Source organism: Hibiscus syriacus, unplaced genomic scaffold (genome assembly GCF_006381635.1).
Source record: "Hibiscus syriacus cultivar Baekdansim isolate YM2019G1 unplaced genomic scaffold, ASM638163v2 tig00012370_pilon, whole genome shotgun sequence".
NCBI lineage: Eukaryota > Viridiplantae > Streptophyta > Magnoliopsida > Malvales > Malvaceae > Hibiscus > Hibiscus syriacus.
The window spans coordinates 1,196,209-1,218,879 of record NW_024062270.1 but is presented as its reverse complement, the minus strand read 5'-3'; the positions used below and the strand labels follow the sequence as shown (position 1 = coordinate 1,218,879).

Here is a 22,671-nt window from a genome sequence, read left to right as displayed (position 1 = left end):
AATCAAAATTTGCAACTTATAAATTGAATCGTGAATTTGATGGTTATGTGTAAGAGTGTGATGACAGCACTACTTGGCACGTGGCATGGTAATATATATATATAAACAATTTGCCCATCATGAGTAGGAGTTGTATTAGTCACTCAAATGAAAAACACAAAAAATCTTACAATTCATTCTATATTCCTATTCGTATTCCTAGTGTGTGATGACAGTCACAAAAATCTTATTTTTGGTTTTGGGATATTCTACGCTCTACTCATCCTTATTTTGTCGTTCAAGATAAATTTAAGGGTAAATAACGTGTTTAAGTACTAAACACGTTAAGTTTTCGGGATATTATATCGTTAAAGATTTTAGTTTTATTGTATTTAGTACTCTGTTTAAAATTAATGTTAATTTTAAAATAAATAAAGTTTAGATATTAAAACAGAGAAAATTTGATGTTTATGTATTAAACGCGTTAAGTTTTTAATGATTTATAAAATAAATAAAAATTAAACGTAGGTATGATTTTAAAAAATTGAAAGTTTAGGTACTAAAACAGATTAAGATTAATAATTTAGGTCTAAATGTACTTATTTTTGGTTTTGGGATATTCTACGCTCTACTCATCCTTATTTTGTCGTTCAAGATAAATTTAAGGGTAAATAACGTGTTTAAGTACTAAACACGCTAAATTTTCGAGATATTATATCGTTAAAGATTTTAGTTTTTTATTGTATTTTAGTACTCTGTTAAAATTTAATGTTAAATTTTGAAAATAAATAAAGTTAGGTATTAAAACAGAGAAATTTGATAGTAGTACTAACGTTAAGTTTTTAAGATTTGTATTAAAATAAAAAATAAAACTAACGTAGTTGATTTTAAAAAATTGAAAGTTTAGGTACTAAAACAGATTAAGATTAATTTAGGTCTAATATATAGTTTACCCTAATTTAAAGAATATATATATATATAATTAAAAATTCTAAAATTTATTATATTTAATAATATTTATGTAATCACTCAAAATACTACTTAAATAATAATATTTATAACTACACAAATTTGAGTATTACATAAAATAAGAGTTTGTATTTAATATATAATGTGTATACATTATGTTTTATGTAATTTATTTATTTTAATCATAAATCTTAAAGTCTAAAATATTAAATTTTAAAAGATTTTAGTTTTAGAAATTAATTATTAGAGATAATATTTTTATTAAATTATATTTTCATGTTTGATTTAGGAGGATTCTTTCGATATATATTTTTATTATATTGTCCATAAAATAAGTGAGTTTTTGTATTGATATTGCATTATATTTTAAACTAGGTAATTACTTATTTATTTATATGAATTTATTAAATACTTTTAAGTCAATAAAGTTTAGGTTTAAGATTTAAGCCAAAAGAAAAATACTCTTTGTCGCCTCCAAGGAGTATCGGAAATATACTTAATATTAAAACTTAAAAAACTGATAATATGCTAGTAGTTATGTATGATCAATATATATTATAAATCATGCCAACGGGTGTTGATATAAGTAGTTGAGATTTAAGAATTCGAGCTTGTAAGGTCAAATTCGAATTCTACACCGTTACTCTTTGTGGACAATATGTAAATTCTTATATAAATTCCAATTGAGTTTAGATATGCCTTGGCCCTGGACTGGAGGAACCATCACTGACCTAGATTTTTGTTGTACCAATATATATTTTAGTACTCATTGTTAAAAATTTAATGCGTTAAAATTTTGAACATGAGTATTAAAATGAAACAAAAATTACTTAGGTATGATTTTGAAAAAAACTTAAAAGTTTAAGTACTAAAACAAATAAAAAATTAATAATTTAAGTATTAAATACACAATTAATCCGATTAAAATTTGTTTGGGAATGATTCTAACAGTAACGAAAAAGAATTTTTTATCTATAAGTAATGTCAAATATCAAAAATTAATTTAAAATTATAATTAAAAATGATATTTAATATAATCTAAAAAGTTCAAATTACTAATTTTTGTGGTGAAAATCACTTTTGGATGAAATTATACTTATTTTACAATATAACATCTAAAATAGATATTTTATTTTCTTAAAATTATTTTTTAATAATAATTTTAAACAATTAAATTTTAAACTATATATCTTCTTAAATTTTTAATCTTAAACAATTATTTTTTTATTTTTTATCTATATGTTCTAAACAATTGATTTTTTTAAATAATTAAATTTTTACTTCTTCCCCTTAAAAAAATCAATTGTTTCTTCTTCCTTATCATCAATTATACGTGTATCGATTGCATGAATACTATAAATTATTTTATCAGTATTATAATGATCTATGAACGGTTTTCAATTGATCGAAAAAAAGGCTTAAGGTTCATCTTTGTTTTTGTAATAGAAATAATTTAGGGTTTAAGTGTACAACAAGTCACACAATAAAATGATGTAATTGAATAATTTCAAAAATTAAATTAATACGAAAATACGATATAAACGAAAATGATAAATTAAATTTATTAAAAAAAAAAAGTAAATATTATTCTTTTACCATTAAAATTTTAATTAAATATAAAAAACGTTTTAATGATCATTGACAGTTTTAGTGGATTACCAAAGACATAGAGACAGCTTAGTTTAGTCACAGAGATGGAAATAACAATTTGAGACAGAGAAAATGTACTGTCATTAAGTTTAAACTTTTAAATTTCTTATTGAAGCCGCAACTGCATCGTCCAGATCTGAAATCGGAAACACCATCGGTAAGTAATGCATCTCATTTGAACTTCGCTTGTAATTTGCGTAGAATATGCGTCCCTTTTCTGCTCTAGCATTACCATGAAGATGGAAATGACGTGATTTTAGGCTTTAATTTTCCCCCATTTCCTTTTTTTTTGTGTTTGGTTGTGATTGAGGTGGAAGATGGGATCCGGTGGGAGCAAGGGTTCTTGCAGAGGAGGAGCTTCCTCGTCCAGAATATCTATTGGGAAGAACCGGGTTTTCCAATCCTCTTGCCTTGGACCACCTTCTGGATCTGCTGAATCCCGTAATAAAGAAGACGGCTCTAGTTTCGCCAGCCGGAGCCGGAGAGAACCGGAATCTGAGCCGGTTCAGGTCAAAAGAGAATGTTCTAGGAAGGTTAAAGGTGAAGCGGCGTCTGATTACGAAATGCCGCTGCCATGCATATCTTCCAGTGGCGGTAGCAGCTCCGGCAGAGCCACCACCGCTGCAGTGCATCACTCTCCTTCTCGTTGCCTCTCCGGCTTTAGCTTCCTTCCGGGTAATGTGAGTTTCAGATTAAGCAGGGCTAGTTCGTCTAGGGCATATCCTTCAAGTCTTGCGATATTTAACCCGGATGACAACTCCGAGACATTTGAAGAACGTCCACGACAACTTCCCCGAAATTCTTCTTCTTCTGTAAATTTATATTCTCCCGTAGTCTTCAATGATGGGGGCACAGATAGGGATAGGGATAGACGTGTTGGAGTTGGAAGCCGAGAGCCGGCTGAAAGGAATGTAAGTTTTAGCAGAACATTGAGTGTTGGAAGGCTTCGTGACCGTGTTCTTCGTAGAGCTTCCTTATCAAATTTCACATTCTGCCCTTTACAGCAAAACCTCAATCAAACTCACACATTTACGGCGGACGGAGAGTCACGGCAATCAGCTAACTCTCCTTCCACATCTACACCCACTGACCCCGCTATACCCAACAATCCCGTTTTTAACATTCAGGACCGTGAAGTTGAAAATTCACGATCTAGAGAAGCTGGGTATCACGATTTACTCGAGCACAGATCCAATTTCCTTGAAAGGAGGATAAGAATACGATCTCAGGTTTGTAATCTTCGAATTTAATATCTGATGATTGCTGAATTATGCAGATAACATCTCATCAACCTCTGCTGAACTGCATTCTTCTTTAACATTCGAGTACAACAATTGCTTTGGCTAACAATCTTTCCTTGTGCTTTATTTGTACCTCATTGTGTCTGCTTCTTCTTCAGGTTTTGCCTGCATTTCATTCTGCCATAAGCTGATTGAATATTGTTCCTCAGTAAAAGGCGATGCTTATTTTTATCTGTTTCCTTTAGTTACTGACCTGTGTGACTGCTTTAGGTTCGAGCTCTTCAACGGCTAGGAAGCCGTTTTGAGAACTTCTCCGGACATGAAAGGTCTTGTATATTATCTGGTCAACATCGAACTGGTCGATGCACATGCCGTGTAAATAATCGAGATTCCAATTCAAATGATGAGACAAGTGCCAGGGCTAGTATATCCAGAATTGTTATGTTAGCTGAAGCTTTATTTGAGGTGATTTTAATTTGTTATGTTGGCCTTCTCTGGGTGGATCGATCTTCTTTCTGTTGCACCTATCTATTGGAGTTAAATTCTATGTATTTAACTAGGTTCTGGATGAAATTCGCCAGCAATCCGTGGTTTTATCATCACAACCTTCTGTATCTTCAATTGGATCTGTTCCTGCACCTAATGAAGTTGTGAATTACTTCCTGTCAAAGTATACAGTCGCACACAACTTCGTAATGATGAAGCTGGACAGTAAGTATTCTTTTTCCTCTGCTATTTGAAAAATGTGAAGCATACTTGAAAAATTGTCTCCGAGAGATAGTTGTAGATTACATTTAACTGCATATGCTTTTACTTTAAATGGATCTGTAATGAAAGTATACGTAGTTGACTTTTTAGTTCAGAGTAATAAAATTTGTATCATGAGCTTAGATGAAACATAATCAGTTGTAGAAAGAAGTAAAAGCTTTCTAAACTACAATACGTTTGTAGATTGATAATGAGTCTTCTTGATCCGTATATCATAACTATAATTAAGCCAATTACAATCTGAGACTCATTAAGGTAGCTGAAAATTTTCTTTTATTGGGATGATTTAAAGCGAATGGCTTGTAATCAATATCCAATCAGCTAATTTAGTACATTAAGTGAACCCCAAAAGAATGATTGCTAGTTCATTATCATGGAGGAAATGAAGTTTGGGCTCTTTATGGACGCTAACTGTTAAAGCATGCTTCCAAGTTATTGTCAAGAAGGTTTGGTGTCTAACAATCAAGTAGGCTGGCTGACCTCATTGGTAATCTCTTGTGTGGATTGACGTGCCTAATTCTATGTAAAATATGAAATTGAAGTTTAATGGCATGATTTCTCAAGTCAATGTCTTACGAAAGAAGGAATAATTAATTTAATTATCCAGTCATTAATCCTCCATATTGGTTGAGATGAGTTCCATATGCAATTTTCCTGTCTGAAGGACTCCAATTTTACTTTAATCATTATGTTTTTGCAGCTACAAGTAACATGTAAATTTGAAATATAAACATAAAACTAGGCTGGAGTAATATGCACAAATATTATGGATGTAAATTGGAGATGTGAAGTTATCACTTGAAGTATCTAGAATAAAAGCATTAATATTCTCTAGAGCTGAGCAAAAAATTCCAAGAAAGCTGAAAACAATGCGACTTCATATGGAATTTGTCTGCAACGAGGCATCTTTTGTGTCTTAATTTTTTGTCTTTTGTATTCAATGAACAGATGTTACATATGCCTTGTGGAGTATGAGCAGGGGGATAGCATGCGGATATTGCCTTGTAATCATGAATTCCACAGAACTTGTATAGACAAGTGGCTCAAGGAGATTCACAGGTATAAGACTGACAACTATTATTGCACTTCATTTGTAAGTTAATGCGTGGTAAATATATGATTAAGGGTATACTAGATAAAATAGGCTTGCCATTTCTTCCCCTGAAGTAGAACATGTGCACGCCACATTTTAGGCTATCAGGTAAGAATATTGAAGCAAAACAGAAAGAAGTCATATGATACTTGAAAGACTTCTCAATATTCCCCTTTGAAAATTTTGGATAAATGAATTTTCTATGTTATGTGCTGAATGGTGATGTAACATATATAAAACTGCCAAAGGGTAATGCTGGATGACTTATAGCTTGCTGGTCTTTGACTTTTGAGCATTGGAATTGCATGCTGTAATCTTTCCTTCCCAGCAATCTACCTCTTGTTTACCTTTCATGTGATTCCCCCAGGAAATTATCTGTCAAATGCTACCTATCAACGTTTTGTTGATCCTTCGACTGTGAAGGTTGTCTTATACTTGCTGCCTAACCTTGTGGTAAAATGTGTGGAGAATTAGATTCCTTCATTCCATTAACATAACTTGTGATGTATCCACCGTCGTTTAATTATTTTTGGCTAGATAGAGCCTTGTCTGACTTTTACTATTGACACTTTCATTGGGAAAACTTAGTAAGAATTGCAATAAAATCTTGGAAAGTCCTTTTATGAGGTTTGTTCACTTTGCCTCACTGGTTTTATATATTTGTTGGTAAAACAAGGTGTGTTCACTTGCATAATATCTGCAAGACTGTAACTCCCATAGAGACTTTCCCAGTGTGTACCATTGACCTATTTTTCCAAAAGTTGAAAATGTTAACAACAAGGGCCTGTTTGGTTTGGAAAATGTTTTTCATTTTCTATCACCACTTTTTACTATAATATTGTGATGAATAAAAGAAGGTACATCAACTAAGTTTGGTAAATGGGAAAACAAGGTTTCCGAGTTACAGTTAAAACCAAGAGTTTCCCCATTTTGTTATTCACTTTATTTTGTTGATCATGTATAAATTAAAACTGGAAAATGTTTTCCAAAACTCAACTAGTTATTTTCTTTCCTACTGAATGCCATCTTGGATTCTTGGGTGGTGGAATTGGTTTTCTTTCTTTTCTTTTCACCCATTTATGCTACTTCTATCGCAATAGGATTATTGTGTCTTCAGCCTTAGGGATGTCCTGACATGTTATGGCTTGCAGGGTGTGCCCTCTTTGCCGTGGTGATATCTGCAGACATGATTTGTTGGTTGTGGAGAACTGAGCTTGCGGTTTTACTCCATACTTCCAGAGGAGCATTGGCAGCCATGTAGATAGTAAGCTTTAAACCCTGGTGACAAAATGTAAGAAATAAGAAGAAAAAGAGAGATATATCAGTAATCTCGATCGTAATGCTTAGGAAATTTGGGTTCTCTGTTTCTGGGTGTTTTGTTTTTGCTGCCTGCATGATCTGTGGATGATCACTTTTGGCTGCAAAAGGAAAATATGATTGTGGGTAGGGAGAAATGTGGTGAACTTGCACTTTGCAGTGTCCTTTGGGCTAAGAGGGAAGGGGTATTGTTTGGAGAGGGAGAAGAAATTGGTTGCTCAATTTGTTGATGTTTACCAAGAAATATTATTGCTACTTCAATGCTCAACGAAAGGAAGGTCGCTTTGCGTATGACTGACAATTTGTTGTTTCCATTCAACATTTGACATCAGCTGCCTGCCGTTTTCATGATTAAATTTTTAAGATGGGAGTGCTAGTTGTAGCGGGAGGAAGTGTCATTTTGATTAATCAGAGGTAAGTAGAATACAATATTTGTTTAAAGATAACTTTTAATCTTTTGATATTTAGCGTTCACACTTTTGGCATCTATGGTGTTCGAATCCGGATTCTTAAGGAATAACAACAATTCTTATACTACTTTATTAGGTCCCTCAACTGTTAAAAGTTATAAAATAGTCTTATGATTATAGATTGTTGTTTTGTTGAGTCTCTTGACTATTAAAAGTTATAAAATGGTTATCCGATACTTCATTATATTTCAAATTTAAACTTGTAGATGTTAACATAATAATTGAGATATGATAGTCATTTAAGATTCTAGGGTCAAATTTTATCATATCACATTCAAAATGTTAACGTTCAACTTAGAATATTGTTAATTTTTAACAGAGAATTTCGAGTTTAGAACAACATGAATAGTCGGGTGATCATTTTTTAATTTTCAATAGTCGAGTAACTCAACAAAGCAACACTCTTGAAGGATCATTTTATAACTTATAATAATTCAAAGACTTAATAAAATAGTGTCCTATAGTCGGAGTGCCTATAGTCAAAGACCATTTTTATATTTTATCGTTTAAATAAATATAAATGTCATAAAGTATTAATATTTTTGAAGAAAATTATTAGTTTAAAAACGTATTTACTGCTCATAAATTTCTACACCTTAATATTTAAAAAAATAATATTTGAAAGTAAATACGGTTTAGGAGCAGTAAATATTTACAAATATTTGAAAGTAAATAAGTTTTTTAAAAACTTACGTACATGATATATCAGTTTTCCCTCAGTTCATATATTTACAAACCAGGGCTGCATTAATCAAACACATCATACATACATGGCAGAGTGGATACATATGATATTAATTAGGGTAAATTATGTATTTAGTCCCCTACCTATTTTTGCAATTCTCTTTTAGTCACCAAATATTTTTTTAAAAATCATATCTAATATTATATTTTTATTTCGTTTTGGTCATCGGTCGTTAAAAAATAAACAAAGCTGCCCACATGATAATTTTTTAATTTTTTTCGATGATGATGTGATATTACCTGGTAACACATCAACATCACCGTTAATTTTTTAACGACGGGTGATCAAAACGTAAAGTTATGTATGCTTTTGGAAAAATAAATAGCTAAGATCAAATTGGAACCGCGGGAATAGAGAGTGACTAAATACATATTTTACCCTATCTTGGTTAAGTGGAATTTTTATTTTGAACGCCTTCTCTGCTTTGTGCCCTGCAATTAGAGGTCCAATCTTTGTAGTGGAGAGAGGCCATTGACCACAGGAGACCGCCATGTCCTTGCACTGCAACAGGGCCTCAAGTGTTTCAATAATGGCTGGCACCCTCGGCCTGTCTTTAGGTTTAAGCTAATACATTGCAAAGCCAGATGAGCCACCTGTTTTGCTCCTTTCACCGAATACTGTCCGCCGAGTCTTTGATCATGATATAGCTCAGCCTCCGACTAGTGTTCAATTAGGGCTTAGCCCAATCAACCAGGTTTTGCTCAATCTTACACCTCGATTTCTCCACTACTCTTCTTCCTGTAATCAGCTCTAGTAGTACTACTCCGAAGTTGTACACATCACTCTTCGTCGTCAACTGACCGGTCGATACATATTCCGGACCAACATAAACGTGGGTGCCCATAACGCGAGTCGTGACATGCGTGTCCGATCCCTCAAGCCCCATCTTGGCAAGCCCGAAATCCGATTACTTGGCCGTAAAATCCTGATAAGCAAAACTAATAAAGCTTAACTCAAGGTATATATATCATAGGTTGATACATATGTACAGGCGTAAGTACAGAATGAAGCAAGATATTGGAAGTTTTGAAGTCACGATATATGACAGGATTCTCAGCCCCATGCAAGAATGAAAGCCTTCTGGCAGCTCCAATGGCGATCTTCAATCTGGTGCCCCATGGCAGTGATCTTCTTGGGTGTACAAGAGAGGTTGAACAATGTCCACAAGAATGTTTAAACGCAGCTTCTTTCCTTGACGTCACATCTTCAAGTGCCCTCTTATTCCCATTTGTGTTCCTTGCCCACATCGCCCCAAAACTGAATATGCTACCTTTATTCTTCTTGTTAACATCACTCTCTCGTCTCTTTTCGTACATTCAATCAATTATTCATCACACTGTTGAAAAAAACACAGCTATGGGTAATTGTCTAACATCGTCTTCTCCCAAAGATGTCTCCAAAAAGAAGAAGGCTTTGCCGATTGAAACCGACTTCAGGCTTCCCTCTCCTTTACCGGAATGGCCTACAGGTACCGATGTTTCTTTGTGTTTCTTATTGATAAATTCGTATTCTCCTGGCATAAAATTTTGGGTCCGTCTATGTTCACCAGGGAAGGGTTTGGAGGTGTGACTATTGATCTTGGTGGAATACATGTGTGCCAGTGTGACATATCATCTTCCTCGAAAGTCTGGACCACACACGAAGGTGGACCGGAAAATCTCGGTGCGTCTTTTTTCGAACAGTCATCGGTGCCGGATGGGTACTACATGCTAGGCTGCTATGCCTAACCCAACAACAGGTTGCTTTCCGGGTAGGTCCTTGCAGCCAAAGATGAGAGTTCGGATGATTCTTTACTCAAACAGCCCCTCGATTACACCCTTGTTTGGAGCAGTGAGTCCTTGAAAATCAAGCAAGATGGCAATGGCTACATTTGGTTACCGGTTGCCCCACAAGGATAAGAGCAGTAGGGCATGTCGTCACCAACACCAACGCCAAGCCTTCGCCGGACAAAACCCGCTGCGTTCGATCCGATTTCACCGACGAAGCCGAGAATTATACGTGGATATGGGGACCGGTAAAGACATAAATGCAAATGAAATCAACTTCACTTCGAGGCCTGTTAATAGAGGAACAGTAGACATGGGAGTTTGTGTGGGCACATTTGTCGCCCCAAATTCTCCTCTAGCATGCTTGAAAAACGTCGAATCTAACTTATCATGCATGCCGAATCTCGATCAAATCGACACCTTGTTCAAAGCTTACTCTCCATGGATCTATTTTCACTCCAAAGAAACTTATCTCCCATCATCCGTCACATGGTTTTTTATGAACGGTGCATTAGTAGCATTACTGTACACCGCCGGTGAAGAATCTAAACCGGTTCCGGTAGACAAAACGGGTTCAAACCTTCCCCAAGGCGGCTCTAACGCGGTAAATACTGGCTGGATCTTCCGGTGGATGAAGCGAACAAGGAAAGAGTAAAGAAAGGAGATTTGCAAAGCTCCCAAGTTTATTTGCATGTGAAACCCATGTTGGGCGCAACGTATACCGACATAGCTGTATGGGTGTTTCACCATTTCAATGGACCGGCAAAGGCCAAAGTAGAACTCATCGACATTCCATTAGGAAAGATAGTTGATTACATGGATGGACCGCGTGTTCAAGTCCGCTCCTTTAAAAAATTTAAATTTCTATGTATAAATTCGTCCTCTGATAAAATTTTACATTTGTTCATATAGCATAGGTGAACAAGTCGGTGATTGGGAGCATGTGACGTTGAGGATCAGCAACTTCAACGGAGAACTACACCGCATGTATTTCTCCGAACACAGCGGAGGTTCATGTGCGGATGCGTCGGATCTCGAGTTTCAGGGCGGGAAATAAGCCTTGTGCTTATTCATCGTTGCATGGCCACGCCATGTACTCGAAACCCGGACTGGTTTTGCAGGGAAGTGGTGGGATAGGGATACGGAATGGTACCGCAAAGAGTAAGATCATTGTGGATACAGGGCTGCAGTTCACGGTGGTTGCGGCTGAGTACTTGTGTTCCGCCGCCGTGGCTGAACTATTTCAGGAAATGGGGTCCGAATATTAGATATGACTTGGTTGATGAGATCAAGAAGGTGGAGAAAATATTGCCTGTAAAGCTTAAAAGCGCGTTTGAGAAATTTGTGAATGGATTGCCGAACGAAGTGCTCGGGGAAGAAGGGCCAACGGGTCCCAAGGTCAAAAGCAACTGGAACGGGGACGAGATTTAGAAGGTAGCCATGATTCTTAGTGAAAGCCGCTTATCATGTATATAATCTCATTATATTTGACAATAAATAAGTGCCATCAATTTATTTAGTGATTAATTATATTTAGTTTAAAATTCATTGAATGTGTAAATAATAATAAAATATTATTTTTTAAAAGAAATTATGTTTAAACAATTGTATTTATAATGTGTACGAATAAGATTATGTGTTTTGATTATAGACAACGAGTTCAATCTGCACCCCACTAAATAAACTCATAACAAATTATTTGAGAACAATATTACCGAATGTAAGATTATAATATTTAATTGGAGGAATATAAAATGACGTGGATACGTTTTTACTAAATTATACTAGCGATATATATATATATATTTAAAAAGTAAATTTTTGATATTAAATTATAAATTTTAAATGAAAATTTATAAAAATATTTTAATTATTACATTATCTAAATAAAAATACATTTAACATATAATTAGTATATCATACTTATAATTTTAAATAATTTCCATAAGCATTATATTTAGAGAAAATAACCTCATCGACCAAAAATGCCTTATAATATACGATTTTAATCAACTTTTTTTGGATTTGCCAAAATGACCAACTAAATCGCAATGCGATCGATAATTCGCAACGCGATCTCCGATATCGCAAATCAGTTTCCAGATTTGCAACGCGAACTTGGACTATCACAACGCGAACTTGGACTATCGCAATGCGAACTTCGACTATCGCAATGCGAATATGTAAATCGCAATGCGATAGTCGACTATCGTATAATACTAATACTGGTGGTATTGCATTTGTTTCTTAAGAATTTTCTCTAAAAAGATAGTATTCGCGCGGACGTGTCGAAGACACGCATGACCACGACCACAACCCGAGACGAGACGGCGGCGGCGACGGCGCGCGAGAGTCCCCCTTGTTCTCTATCACTCAACAAGAAAGTGGGAAAGCCAAGCCTTAAATACCATTCCCAATAGTGTTTCCAATACTATGTGGGATTGAACATTACCAACACTTGTTTCCAATACAATGTGATTATTCAGGAAACAATTAACAATCATGCACCTTAAAACAATTGAATCAGCAACCAATTGCATTAATATTATACGATTAAATATGTCATAATTAAAAGTCAATCTACAATCAATCGCAATTATTGCAATTTTAAGCAAAACATTCAAAAATAATATTACTATTTAAGGCTCAATCCCACATAGTATTGGGAACAAGTGTTGGTAATGCTCAATCTCACATAGTATTGAAAACACTATTGAAAACGGTATTTAAGGCTTGGCTTTCCCACTTCTTTGTTGAGTGATAGAGAACAAGGGGGACTCTCGCGCGCCGCCGTCGCCGCTGTCCGTCTCGTCTCGTCTCGGGTCGTGGTCGTGGTCGTGGTAATACGTGTCTTCGACACGTCCGCGCGAATACTATCTTTTTAGAGAAAATTCTTAAGAAACAAATGCAATACCGTCGTTGAGATTTTGGACTATCGCAACGAACTTGGAATAAATCGCAACGCGAACTTGGGCTATCGCAATGCGAATATGTAAATCGCAATGCGATAGTCGAAGTTCGCGTTGCAAATCTGGAAACAGATTTGCGATACTGGAGATCGCATTGCGAATTATCGATCGCATTGCGATTTAGTTGGTCATTTTGGCAAATCTAAAAAAAGTTGGTCAAAATCGTATATTATAAGGTATTTTTGGTCACTGAGGTTATTTTCTCTTATATTTATTTATATAAAATATAATATAATACAAAAATAATAGTATGATCTCGAGTGGATAAATATATTATTTTTTAATCTATAAAATCTATTTTTTAATAACTCAAAAATAATTATTATTTTAAATAACTACATTTTTACAATAATAATATTTTTACCTCATAAAATTATAAAATAACTAGTATACTAAATATTTAAAATATAAAATAATTTTGATTACTCAAATTTATCAATATTTTACTAAATTAAACTCTTTGTATATTATTATTATTATTAAGTTTATAGTTTTGAATAAAACACGAAGAATAAGAATTGATAATGATTTTTATAAAAAAAAGTTATTATTTCAAGGGTATTTGTATTTAAATGGTGGAAATTATTCATTACTTAAGAATTTGGAGGTAATGAAATTCCTACCATTTTAACCCAAAAATGATAGTATTGATAATAAGTTATTACCTAATAATTATTTTTTTCGTGAATCAAATATATGAATACAATTTCGAAAAAGATCATTTATTTCATAATTTTTTTTTCAAATCAAAAAATTCGACCTATTAGGAGCACACCACTTCATCTCACCTTCTCTTCTTTGGGTAAAATTAAAATTAAACAATAAAAGCTATTTTTAATTCAACTAATATCATTATCTATGTAATATGAAAAATACCGGATGATTGAATATATTTAAACATTTAATATTTTTCTTATTAATACGACATAAGTACAAGATAATATCTGTTCAAAGATAACTTTGAATATTTCAACATTAAACACTCACACCCCTAATATATATAATATTCGAACCCAATTTCTCAAGAAATAACAACAATTCCTTTTACCACATAAACCACTTGATTTTTATAACGTTTAATATCTTTTGAGTTTAATATTAAATGTAAAGAACAATGCGTCCATAACTGCTACGGGAGTGGGTTAATTCATGAACAAAGTTTTGATCGCCTGAACCAGCAACTAAAAATGGTGGATGTGAACATGCTCCATAGATAAAAGATGATGCGTCAGCCTAACATTTTACAACCATGATCAATTACATTTAAGTGAGAATTAAAGCTTATTGCTATATCTTCAAATCTCATTTACCAAAATTACATACTACTATATCATCTTATTACATGATGTTGATCCTTAAATAAAATAAAAAGATTGCTATGCTATTTGTTACCCCCCCCCAAAAAAAAAAAATACCATGTACCATTTTCAATTAAATGAACTCAAGATGAGGACCGGCATGTATCTAGCCGCAGCCTGTCGGGGGTGTACATCGGTTGATGCCCATCCTACTTAAAAATTCGAAACCACGTTCAAATTATAGAGGAAACTCCTTCTGTAAAACCTCTAGATTCCTGGAATCACAAGCTTCTACCATGTCATTCCGCGAAGCACAGCTGCAAGAACGGAAGCAAAAAGTGGAGATACGTAAGTGGAACTAGTTCTCGCATGATTACAAGACCACATATTCTCTGCTCCGGAATGATACCTCAAAGATATTCTTAGATATTGCCAGGCATTATCAGCCTTGGGATTCATTGCCAGTGCTCGAACATAGTATCGGATCGACTCCTCGTACATACCCTGGAAGCAAATTTGTTTACAGGTTCAAATCAGATAAACTGTATTGTTGCCCTCAAGCGATAAAAGGAATATCTAGATGGATTAAAACCAAATGGTTTTTTCCTCCATGGGAAAATTTTAATGACCGATAATAATACTTAACGAATGAAGTTTATTTTTTTAATGTAGCCTAGGAAATTAGTCAAACCTGAGTTGCTAGTAAACTTTCATTTAGAAGGATTTACCATCTCATAAACATACAAAAATGAAATGAAGACATAAAATAAGAAATGCGGTTGCTATTTCATGGATGCCACGACCATGAGAGGAGAGTGCAGGCATATAACAAACCTGGTTGGCATAACTGATACCCATGTTTGCCCAAGCACGAACATAGTTTGGCTTCAAATCTAGTGCCTGAAGATCAAGAGATAGACCAAAAGGCTAAATTCAATAATGCTTAAAAGATAAGGGCTCCACAGGGAAAGGGAAGTTTATCACCAAATAATTTCAAATGGACACGATCTCAGTGATGGAGGCTAAATAAATTAAACTTCGTGTGCAAGATCTAAAAGCATTAATAACGCATTTTGAAATAGATGATGATCAAGAATATATTCAAATTAAGGAAGCACATGAGCAAATCATTTAAATTAATGAATAGCTTCAGCATATCAAATAACTAATTACATTGGAGGTTAATAGTTGTCTTCCAAAGTCTAACTAGGTGCAACAGAATATTTGGAGAATCCTTTTAGCAGCCTAAGGTTAGAAAGATGAAGCAAGCAAATAATGCCACCCTATAAGAGAGCTGTATAACACACCAATGCATCACGTTACCATTGAAAATTAAGAAAGGATAGAAACGGAGGAAAAGATAATGCCACCCATACAAGTTCAGCCATGTTCATCTCTAAGGATCCTCCAAAATCCAAAGACAACGAAAACCTAGGAAATATCTAACCATACCCATGTCGAATGCTTACTCGTATCCAACACTCGCAAACGAGTCCAATTAACATAGGATATGACACCCACTTTGAATGCAAGTTCCTAGGTATTGCACCTTAGCACCAAATAATAAAAGTGCCACAATCCTTTTCAATTTTAAGCACAAGCCTGGTCCTAGGCACACTATTTTGTAAGGACATAGAAGCGGAAATCCCCCTAGGCACATAAAAAGCACAAATTTGAACACATCCACCTTACTTTATAAAGCGCAATTTTATGCCTTGCACCTCAAATGGTTCAGGCACCTACACTTTAGTTTGCCCCCTCGGCAACATTGTTGACACCTTCATAATTCATTGTTTACTCTGGCCTTAAAATGCATAAGGGTGGGCAACAAACCATATAAATTGCTCCCTAGTAAAATCCTAATACTAGCATATTCCAAATTTTATACATACTACAAATATTCTAACTAGTAAAGAACACCCCAAATTTTAGGACAAAGAGTAATTTTTTTTATAAAAAGATACTTTTGAAATTAACATAACTTGTGGCATTCTGATCAGCCAACACTTTTCAAAGGGTAATAATGAAAGGAGTACCTGCTGATAAGCTAATATTGCATCAGCACTCTGCACGCTGTTGGCTTGTGTTGCACCAAGCTTGTTCCAAAGAGAATAATCATTAGGCTTAAGTTTCAAAGCAGTTTTGAAAGCCGCAATGGCCTTGTCATATTCTCTTGACAAATTATACAGAACACCAAGGACAATGTGCACATCAGCATCTTCAGGAGACATCTGAGCAGCTTCATTGAATAATCTAGCAACCTGTATGGAAGAAAATGCTCTGATGGAGACCAGAATATAACGATTTTTTTTCCAAAATGTAATGGAAGGATAAGCTTCTTGTGGTCTCAAGGAAACTTATCTCCTGTCACCATCTCAAATTCTAAAATACTGCACTGCAGTTGTGGAAATCAAATGCAAAACAGCATTCTTGTAATCCACAGCATTCAAAAAAGAAGAAAAGTGTCCCACAGTAACATTAGTGGAAGCAACTTAAACTAAACCTGGATTGCTATATATCAAGGCATTGTTCCAAAAGGCAAAAGGCAAATAAAAACAGAATGAAAGAACTATAAAAGTGCACTTACATCAGCATAATACAAAGAATCGGTGAGCTCTGGTGGAGCAAGAGTACCGTACTTTGGGTGATGACATAACCATCCATACAGATACTTTAAAGCCGCACTCTGTTCCAATTCTGAATTTTTAAACAGTGTTATTTGTTTGACACTCCATATTTCTATATTCATCTTATATAAAGGAGATTAGCATTCACTAACCATTTGTATGACTCACACCAAGAGAAAGAAGCACTTCCAGATTGGTAGGATCGGCTTCCTGAGCCCGCATCATTGCAGCAATAGCCTGTACAGAGATAACTAGTAAGTTCATACATTTTTTTGTACAGAGGCCATGTAACACTTCAGATGTGGTAATAAACAATAAAAAATATGAACAGTCTTATATAATCCATAAAAGTCTCAAGATAATGGCATGTGGACACATTAATCATCCAAAACAATTTGCAATAAATGCAAAAACATTACACTTCACGGGCTTGAAAATAAACATAGTTTCAGAAACCTCAGCCATTCAAATTAATTTAAATCCAGCCAAAAAGGTTTTCACATGGTTCAATGATAAGCAAATATTAATATGCTAAAACTTCATGAAGCAACAAAAGATAATAGGTTAGATCCAGAACAATAGCAACATGGCAAAGAGTGCGACCTTATGATCTAGTACTCAAGACTTAAACCTCATGATGTGGGTAAGAAGAAAAAAAAAGTAATAAAAAGAAATCAGGCTGAACACACGAGTAGGAAAGAAGATGGAACTCAAGAAAAACTTAAAGGTAACCTCCGGTTTTCTTTTAGTTTAAAGAAATTAATAATGATAAGTTTTGGCTGTAAAATTTTTACAGCTTCTTTATACTAGGGTTAAAAAGATAATTTAATCCTAGGCCTAAACTTAGAACATAAAGGAAACTTATAATCCTAGTCATCCAAAATATCTATAATATTTACTAAAACTGAAATAAATATTATAATGATATAAAATCCTGCGTCTCCTCAGGCCACTAAGATACCAACCATACTGCAAACTTGGATGGTTAAATGAAAAATAGCTCCTTTTATCCCTTTTCAGTATAAGTTACCGTAAATAAGAAATGAACATTGCATGGCAAACTAAAGTGGCTGTAATAAGCCAGCAATAAAACAAAAAGTGCTACACCAAACGATTGTTCTGTTTCCTAATATATGATGGCATTCACAGGGCGTAAGACAAGCTTCAAAATAATGTTGATTCAGGTGGAATAAGAAGGCATATGGTCAACTTTTCGAGGGAAAGAATCATAACCAGAGATGCTGAACAGATGTTTGAAGTAGACAAGCAGTCACATTTCTTAATAGAAATACTTGCAGTGCTAAAGAAAACAAAAACAATATCTTTTGGTGTAAGAATACACATAAACTATCCAACTCTAACAAACTAGAGTAAAGAGGATTACTTGTTGGTCGTCATCATTTTCAGCATGGGTTATTCCTAGCAATCTCCAACCTTCAGCATTCTCAGGATTTTTCATAACTTCAGCCTCTAGAGCAAGCACTGCTTCACTCAAAAGCCCTTTTCTAAATAGATCTTGACCTTCTTTTAAAGGATTTGGATGGCCAACATAAGGATTCATATCAGAAAATACATAGACACCCCTTGAAGCGTCTGACCGCTGCTTGGCAACTATTTGCTCATTAATAAACCTACAAGTTTTCACAACCAAAACATAACATCACAAACATATAGAAAGGGAGTTCAAACTTCCCACAACTTGATAAACTCATCAAGTTAACAAGATATTTAGGGCATTCTCAGTAACCATAAATTAAACATTAATTAGAAATTTATCATTGATGACATCTGGGAAGGAAACATAATGCTGTAGATTGAAATCAATGAGAACACTATGCAATAGATGTGATCTAAAGTCATACGTTACAAGCCAAACAATTAATTCACACTCCATATATTTGTTTAATTACTGGCAATTTAAGAACTTTGTAGAAGAAAGCTAGATTTTCCATGAAAGAAAATGATTCCGTTCTAATGGCTATCATATGACCCTGCAATTCCAAATTGGCCTTTAGGTCAATAGAATATCCATTAGAACTCTATCCTAGATTTCAATCTAAAAAATAAATGATGCAAGAGGCTTTCAAAAGGTCATAACTAAACAAAATAAAATCATAGCCAACTAGAGAGGTTATAAAATAACTTTCTTCAAGGCTACCAGACTCACTCATCATATGAATTTGCCCAGTCATCTCCCAAAGCCCCCTCTCCAACTTGACGCCCAAATTCTTCTGCCCAGTCATCAACATGCAACTTTGAGAATTCATTTACCCATTGATCATCAACAGGCTCTTGCTGCAGTCTTTCAGCACTAAATTCATTGGCCCATTGGTCCGGTCCGCGGAAAACCTAAGAACCATCAAATCAAGAACTTTTAATAAAACGAAACTAGATTATTTCAAATAAAAATAAGAGGTTTAAATGGTTCAAGAGTCTCGATATATAATAAGCAAAATGATCAGTCACAGTTTACGTCACAAATAACAAGTCAAGAGACCCTAGTTGTTCTTTTACAGTAACAAACTCTCATTGGTCAGGATGAATAAAACCAAAGAACCTCCAAACAGAGTAGCATATTTTCAAACAAATTAAGATGTTTTTAGCTGGTTTAACACTAAACTAGGATATACAATTATAACAAGCATCAGTGACAGTTTGTCTTCTAACTTATTATAATTAAAAACTCTCACAGCTCAATTTAGTAGCAAACATGATTATCTGTTAGTTAGGTCTATAGAAATCTTAAGAACCACCAAAATGGCGAGTAAAATAACAAACATAGATAATATTGAATACGATTTTGAGGTTTGGTTGATTTAAAAGTTAAACAGAAAAGATGTTATAATAAAAATCATCAGTCATTTACTCATTTACACTATTTGCTAAATTATAGTAGATATATCGATAATAGTACTAACCAAACCACCATTAACATTTGGACATTCTCAATTAATCAAACCATTTTTCAACCATCTAGGCTGATGAATGAGATTAGTAGCTAAGGATGGTGATGGTAGTCCCATTTTGGTCTATATAAGGGCAAAAATGTAGAAAAAAAAGGAGGAAACTACCGAAAGGAATTTGTTACTGATTAACAGGAAATATTAATCTAAAAACTTTTTGAGCTTCCACAAGAACTTTACTTGCCTCATTTTGAGCAAATTCATCAGCCCAAGAAACCCCCGTTGTACTGTTGCTGATATTCTGTTGCCCAGTTCTCTGATGCTGATTTGACCTGATTATCGTCAATAATAAGTTCACCACGACTCATCTTTGATAAAAATTGAAGAAATTTTGAATTCTGAATGCCCCAAAAAATAAAGAACATAAGTGCATATATTCACTAATGCTTGGCAATGATCATATTATTAAGAGCTACTTAAGACATTGCATGTATTTTAGCCAAACAGCTTTAAATAACCTGAAACTTAGGATCACCATTTTGAGAGAGTGTATGTGCAAGCATTCTAGTCTGCTGAATTGCAGCCAAATTTCCCATATTTACCCCTCTCATTTGATCTGCAGATGTTAACTGAGCTTGTTCCTGTATGTTATATAGCTCATTAATTGTGTTATAAAAGGAAAGCAGGCTAAAGATGACACGCAAACAAAGACTACTCAAAGCACAATATAGTAGCAAAAAGAAAAGGAAAGCTAAAGTCAAATAGAAACATATAACCATCTGCAACAGAACAAAAAAGACAGAAAATAGTCCAGAAGATAGGAAATAGGATGGCCATGAGGATGAAGACCATAATGTGTTTTATAGTAACTCAGTAATTGACAACCAACAATATACCCCTTTAGGAAGAGATTTTAATTTGGTTAATGAAAGAACCTGCCTATCAGCTTCACCTAGAAGCACCAAGTTTATGTTGCTACAAAAACCGATCCTTGCATTCAAGCAAGCTACAATATCATCCATTCACTCCAAAAAAATTGATAACCAGGTTTCATTTATTGTAAAGGAGAAGCCGCTTTCCTACCTGCTCAAATTCAGAGGCCCAACCACCAGCACCATGCTGTTGTTCAAACGAGCGAGCCCAGGCATCCGGACCACCATGGTGTATTCTGTTTTGGCTGAATTCAGTAACCCATCCATCTGCAGGATGAGCAACAGGCTTCATGACACCTTGGGATTCATTCCAGTAGTCCTCCAGCTCTCTAAACCTCCCAGGCATGGATCCCCTGGCATGTATATCATTTTCTATTTCCAAGGAACTCAAGAGTGCATTCACCTGGAAACAAATTACAAGCAAAAAGTGAAACGAGGTATCAAATCATAAGTGTAATTTCGTAACAGATAACACCATATAGGGCCAAACAAACAAAGGACAGAAAACCTGAGAATTGATGAATTCTTCACTCCTATCAGAAAAAATGTGACGGGCCATTATGCTGCTACGATCACGTATGCACTGTTTATCACCTTGAGACAATCCTAACAGAGGAAGTGGGTGGGATGTAAAGGAATTCCACTTCGGCTACTGTCGACAAAGGAGTGCAAAAAGCTTGACAACACCCTCTGAGGTGGTCCTGAAGTACAGTAAAAAGGGTAGTGAGTAAGGAATAGCATGTAGAAAGATCAATTTTCTTGACGTTTAATGGCAGAGAAGTTGAAATCCTTAGTTGAGCTGCTTTTGAAGCATATATATTGAGCATACCCGAATTTTAAACACACTTGCACAGTTTAAAGAGTAACCAACAGAAAATGTGAGACAAGAAAACTAGAATCATTTTGTTTGTTCTTTACACCCTCCAAAAGAAAGGAAAACAATACAAACAATGTAACGAAGATGAAAAAGATCGATACCATCAAGAGAGGGTTGAACCGGTGGAGCTGGACCAGCAACAGGATCAAAGGGAGGTTGACGCTGTATCTCATCCCATGCATCCGCGAATCCATTGGCGTCGGAAGCGCGGAAGCCTCTGATGAACTCAGAGCCCTGAAGGGGTTTTTTTTTAACATTTAATAATTTAAGTCAACGGAAACTTGTATTCCAAATTAGTTTTCATTTTTCATTAGAAGAACTATTAAAGATTGAAAGGAACCTGGGCATTAGATTGGAGAAAGGGGCGATCGAGCTCAGAACCAGGAAGAGCAGCAACGGGATCACCGGTGTGTGAATAGAATTGGGAGTGGGGAGCAGCGGCTGAATTGTTAGGAATCTCCTTCAGTACTCCCTGCTCAGAACACGATAATAAAATTCATCGAAATTAGGATAAACAAGACATGAATAAACTAATAAAGATAAGGATAAAAAAGAAAGGGACCTGGTTCTTGGAAGAAGAACCGATAAGAGCGTTGGCGAGAGCACCAAGAGGATTGGAGGAGGAAGAGGAAGAAGAGCCCGGAACGGCACAAGCAGTTCCTCCGGTTACTAGTTCGCGCATCGACATCTTGTTTCCCCCTTCTCTGATTGATCGGAAAGTGAGAAAGAATTAAAGAAAAATAAATTAAATATCTAAAAATAAAAGGATTAGGATGAGGGAGTCACCGTCGGTTCGGTTCTGTTATTTTGTCTGGTCTTCGCCTCTACCTTGTGTTCTATCCTAATAATAATAATAATAATAATAATAATAATAAAACTTGTCCTGATAGCTGCCGTGTGGTGTGAGGGGTGCGATGCGATTCAACCAATTCTCCCATATCTATAAATAACATCAGAAATTAAAATAAAATTATATTATATGATAGAATTCATCTATGGGTTAAAATATAATATATATATATAGTTTTAAAAATAAGAATAAAGTATATAAATAGTCTTTAAAATCT

The 22,671-nt window shown here is 34.7% G+C and overlaps 1 protein-coding gene and 2 pseudogenes across 1 annotated transcript; 2 read left to right on the top strand and 1 right to left on the bottom strand.

The window, feature by feature from the left end:
• The first annotated feature begins 2,684 nt into the window (after positions 1-2,684).
• LOC120205305 lies at positions 2,685-7,126 on the top strand (annotated as a pseudogene).
• A 1,904-nt stretch (positions 7,127-9,030) lies between these two features.
• On the top strand, positions 9,031-11,429 carry LOC120205303 (annotated as a pseudogene).
• A 2,729-nt stretch (positions 11,430-14,158) lies between these two features.
• LOC120205302 (peroxisome biogenesis protein 5-like) lies at positions 14,159-22,319 on the bottom strand. Its single transcript, XM_039205215.1, is given in 17 exon segments — positions 14,159-14,582; positions 14,675-14,769; positions 15,100-15,165; positions 16,302-16,526; positions 16,853-16,962; positions 17,045-17,129; positions 18,277-18,523; positions 19,060-19,241; positions 20,040-20,073; positions 20,075-20,193; positions 20,314-20,436; positions 20,879-21,130; positions 21,236-21,351; positions 21,354-21,428; positions 21,706-21,838; positions 21,945-22,076; positions 22,167-22,319. Coding segments are annotated over 17 exon segments (2,199 nt in total). The 5' UTR covers positions 22,293-22,319; the 3' UTR covers positions 14,159-14,503.
• Positions 22,320-22,671: the final 352 nt, after the last annotated feature.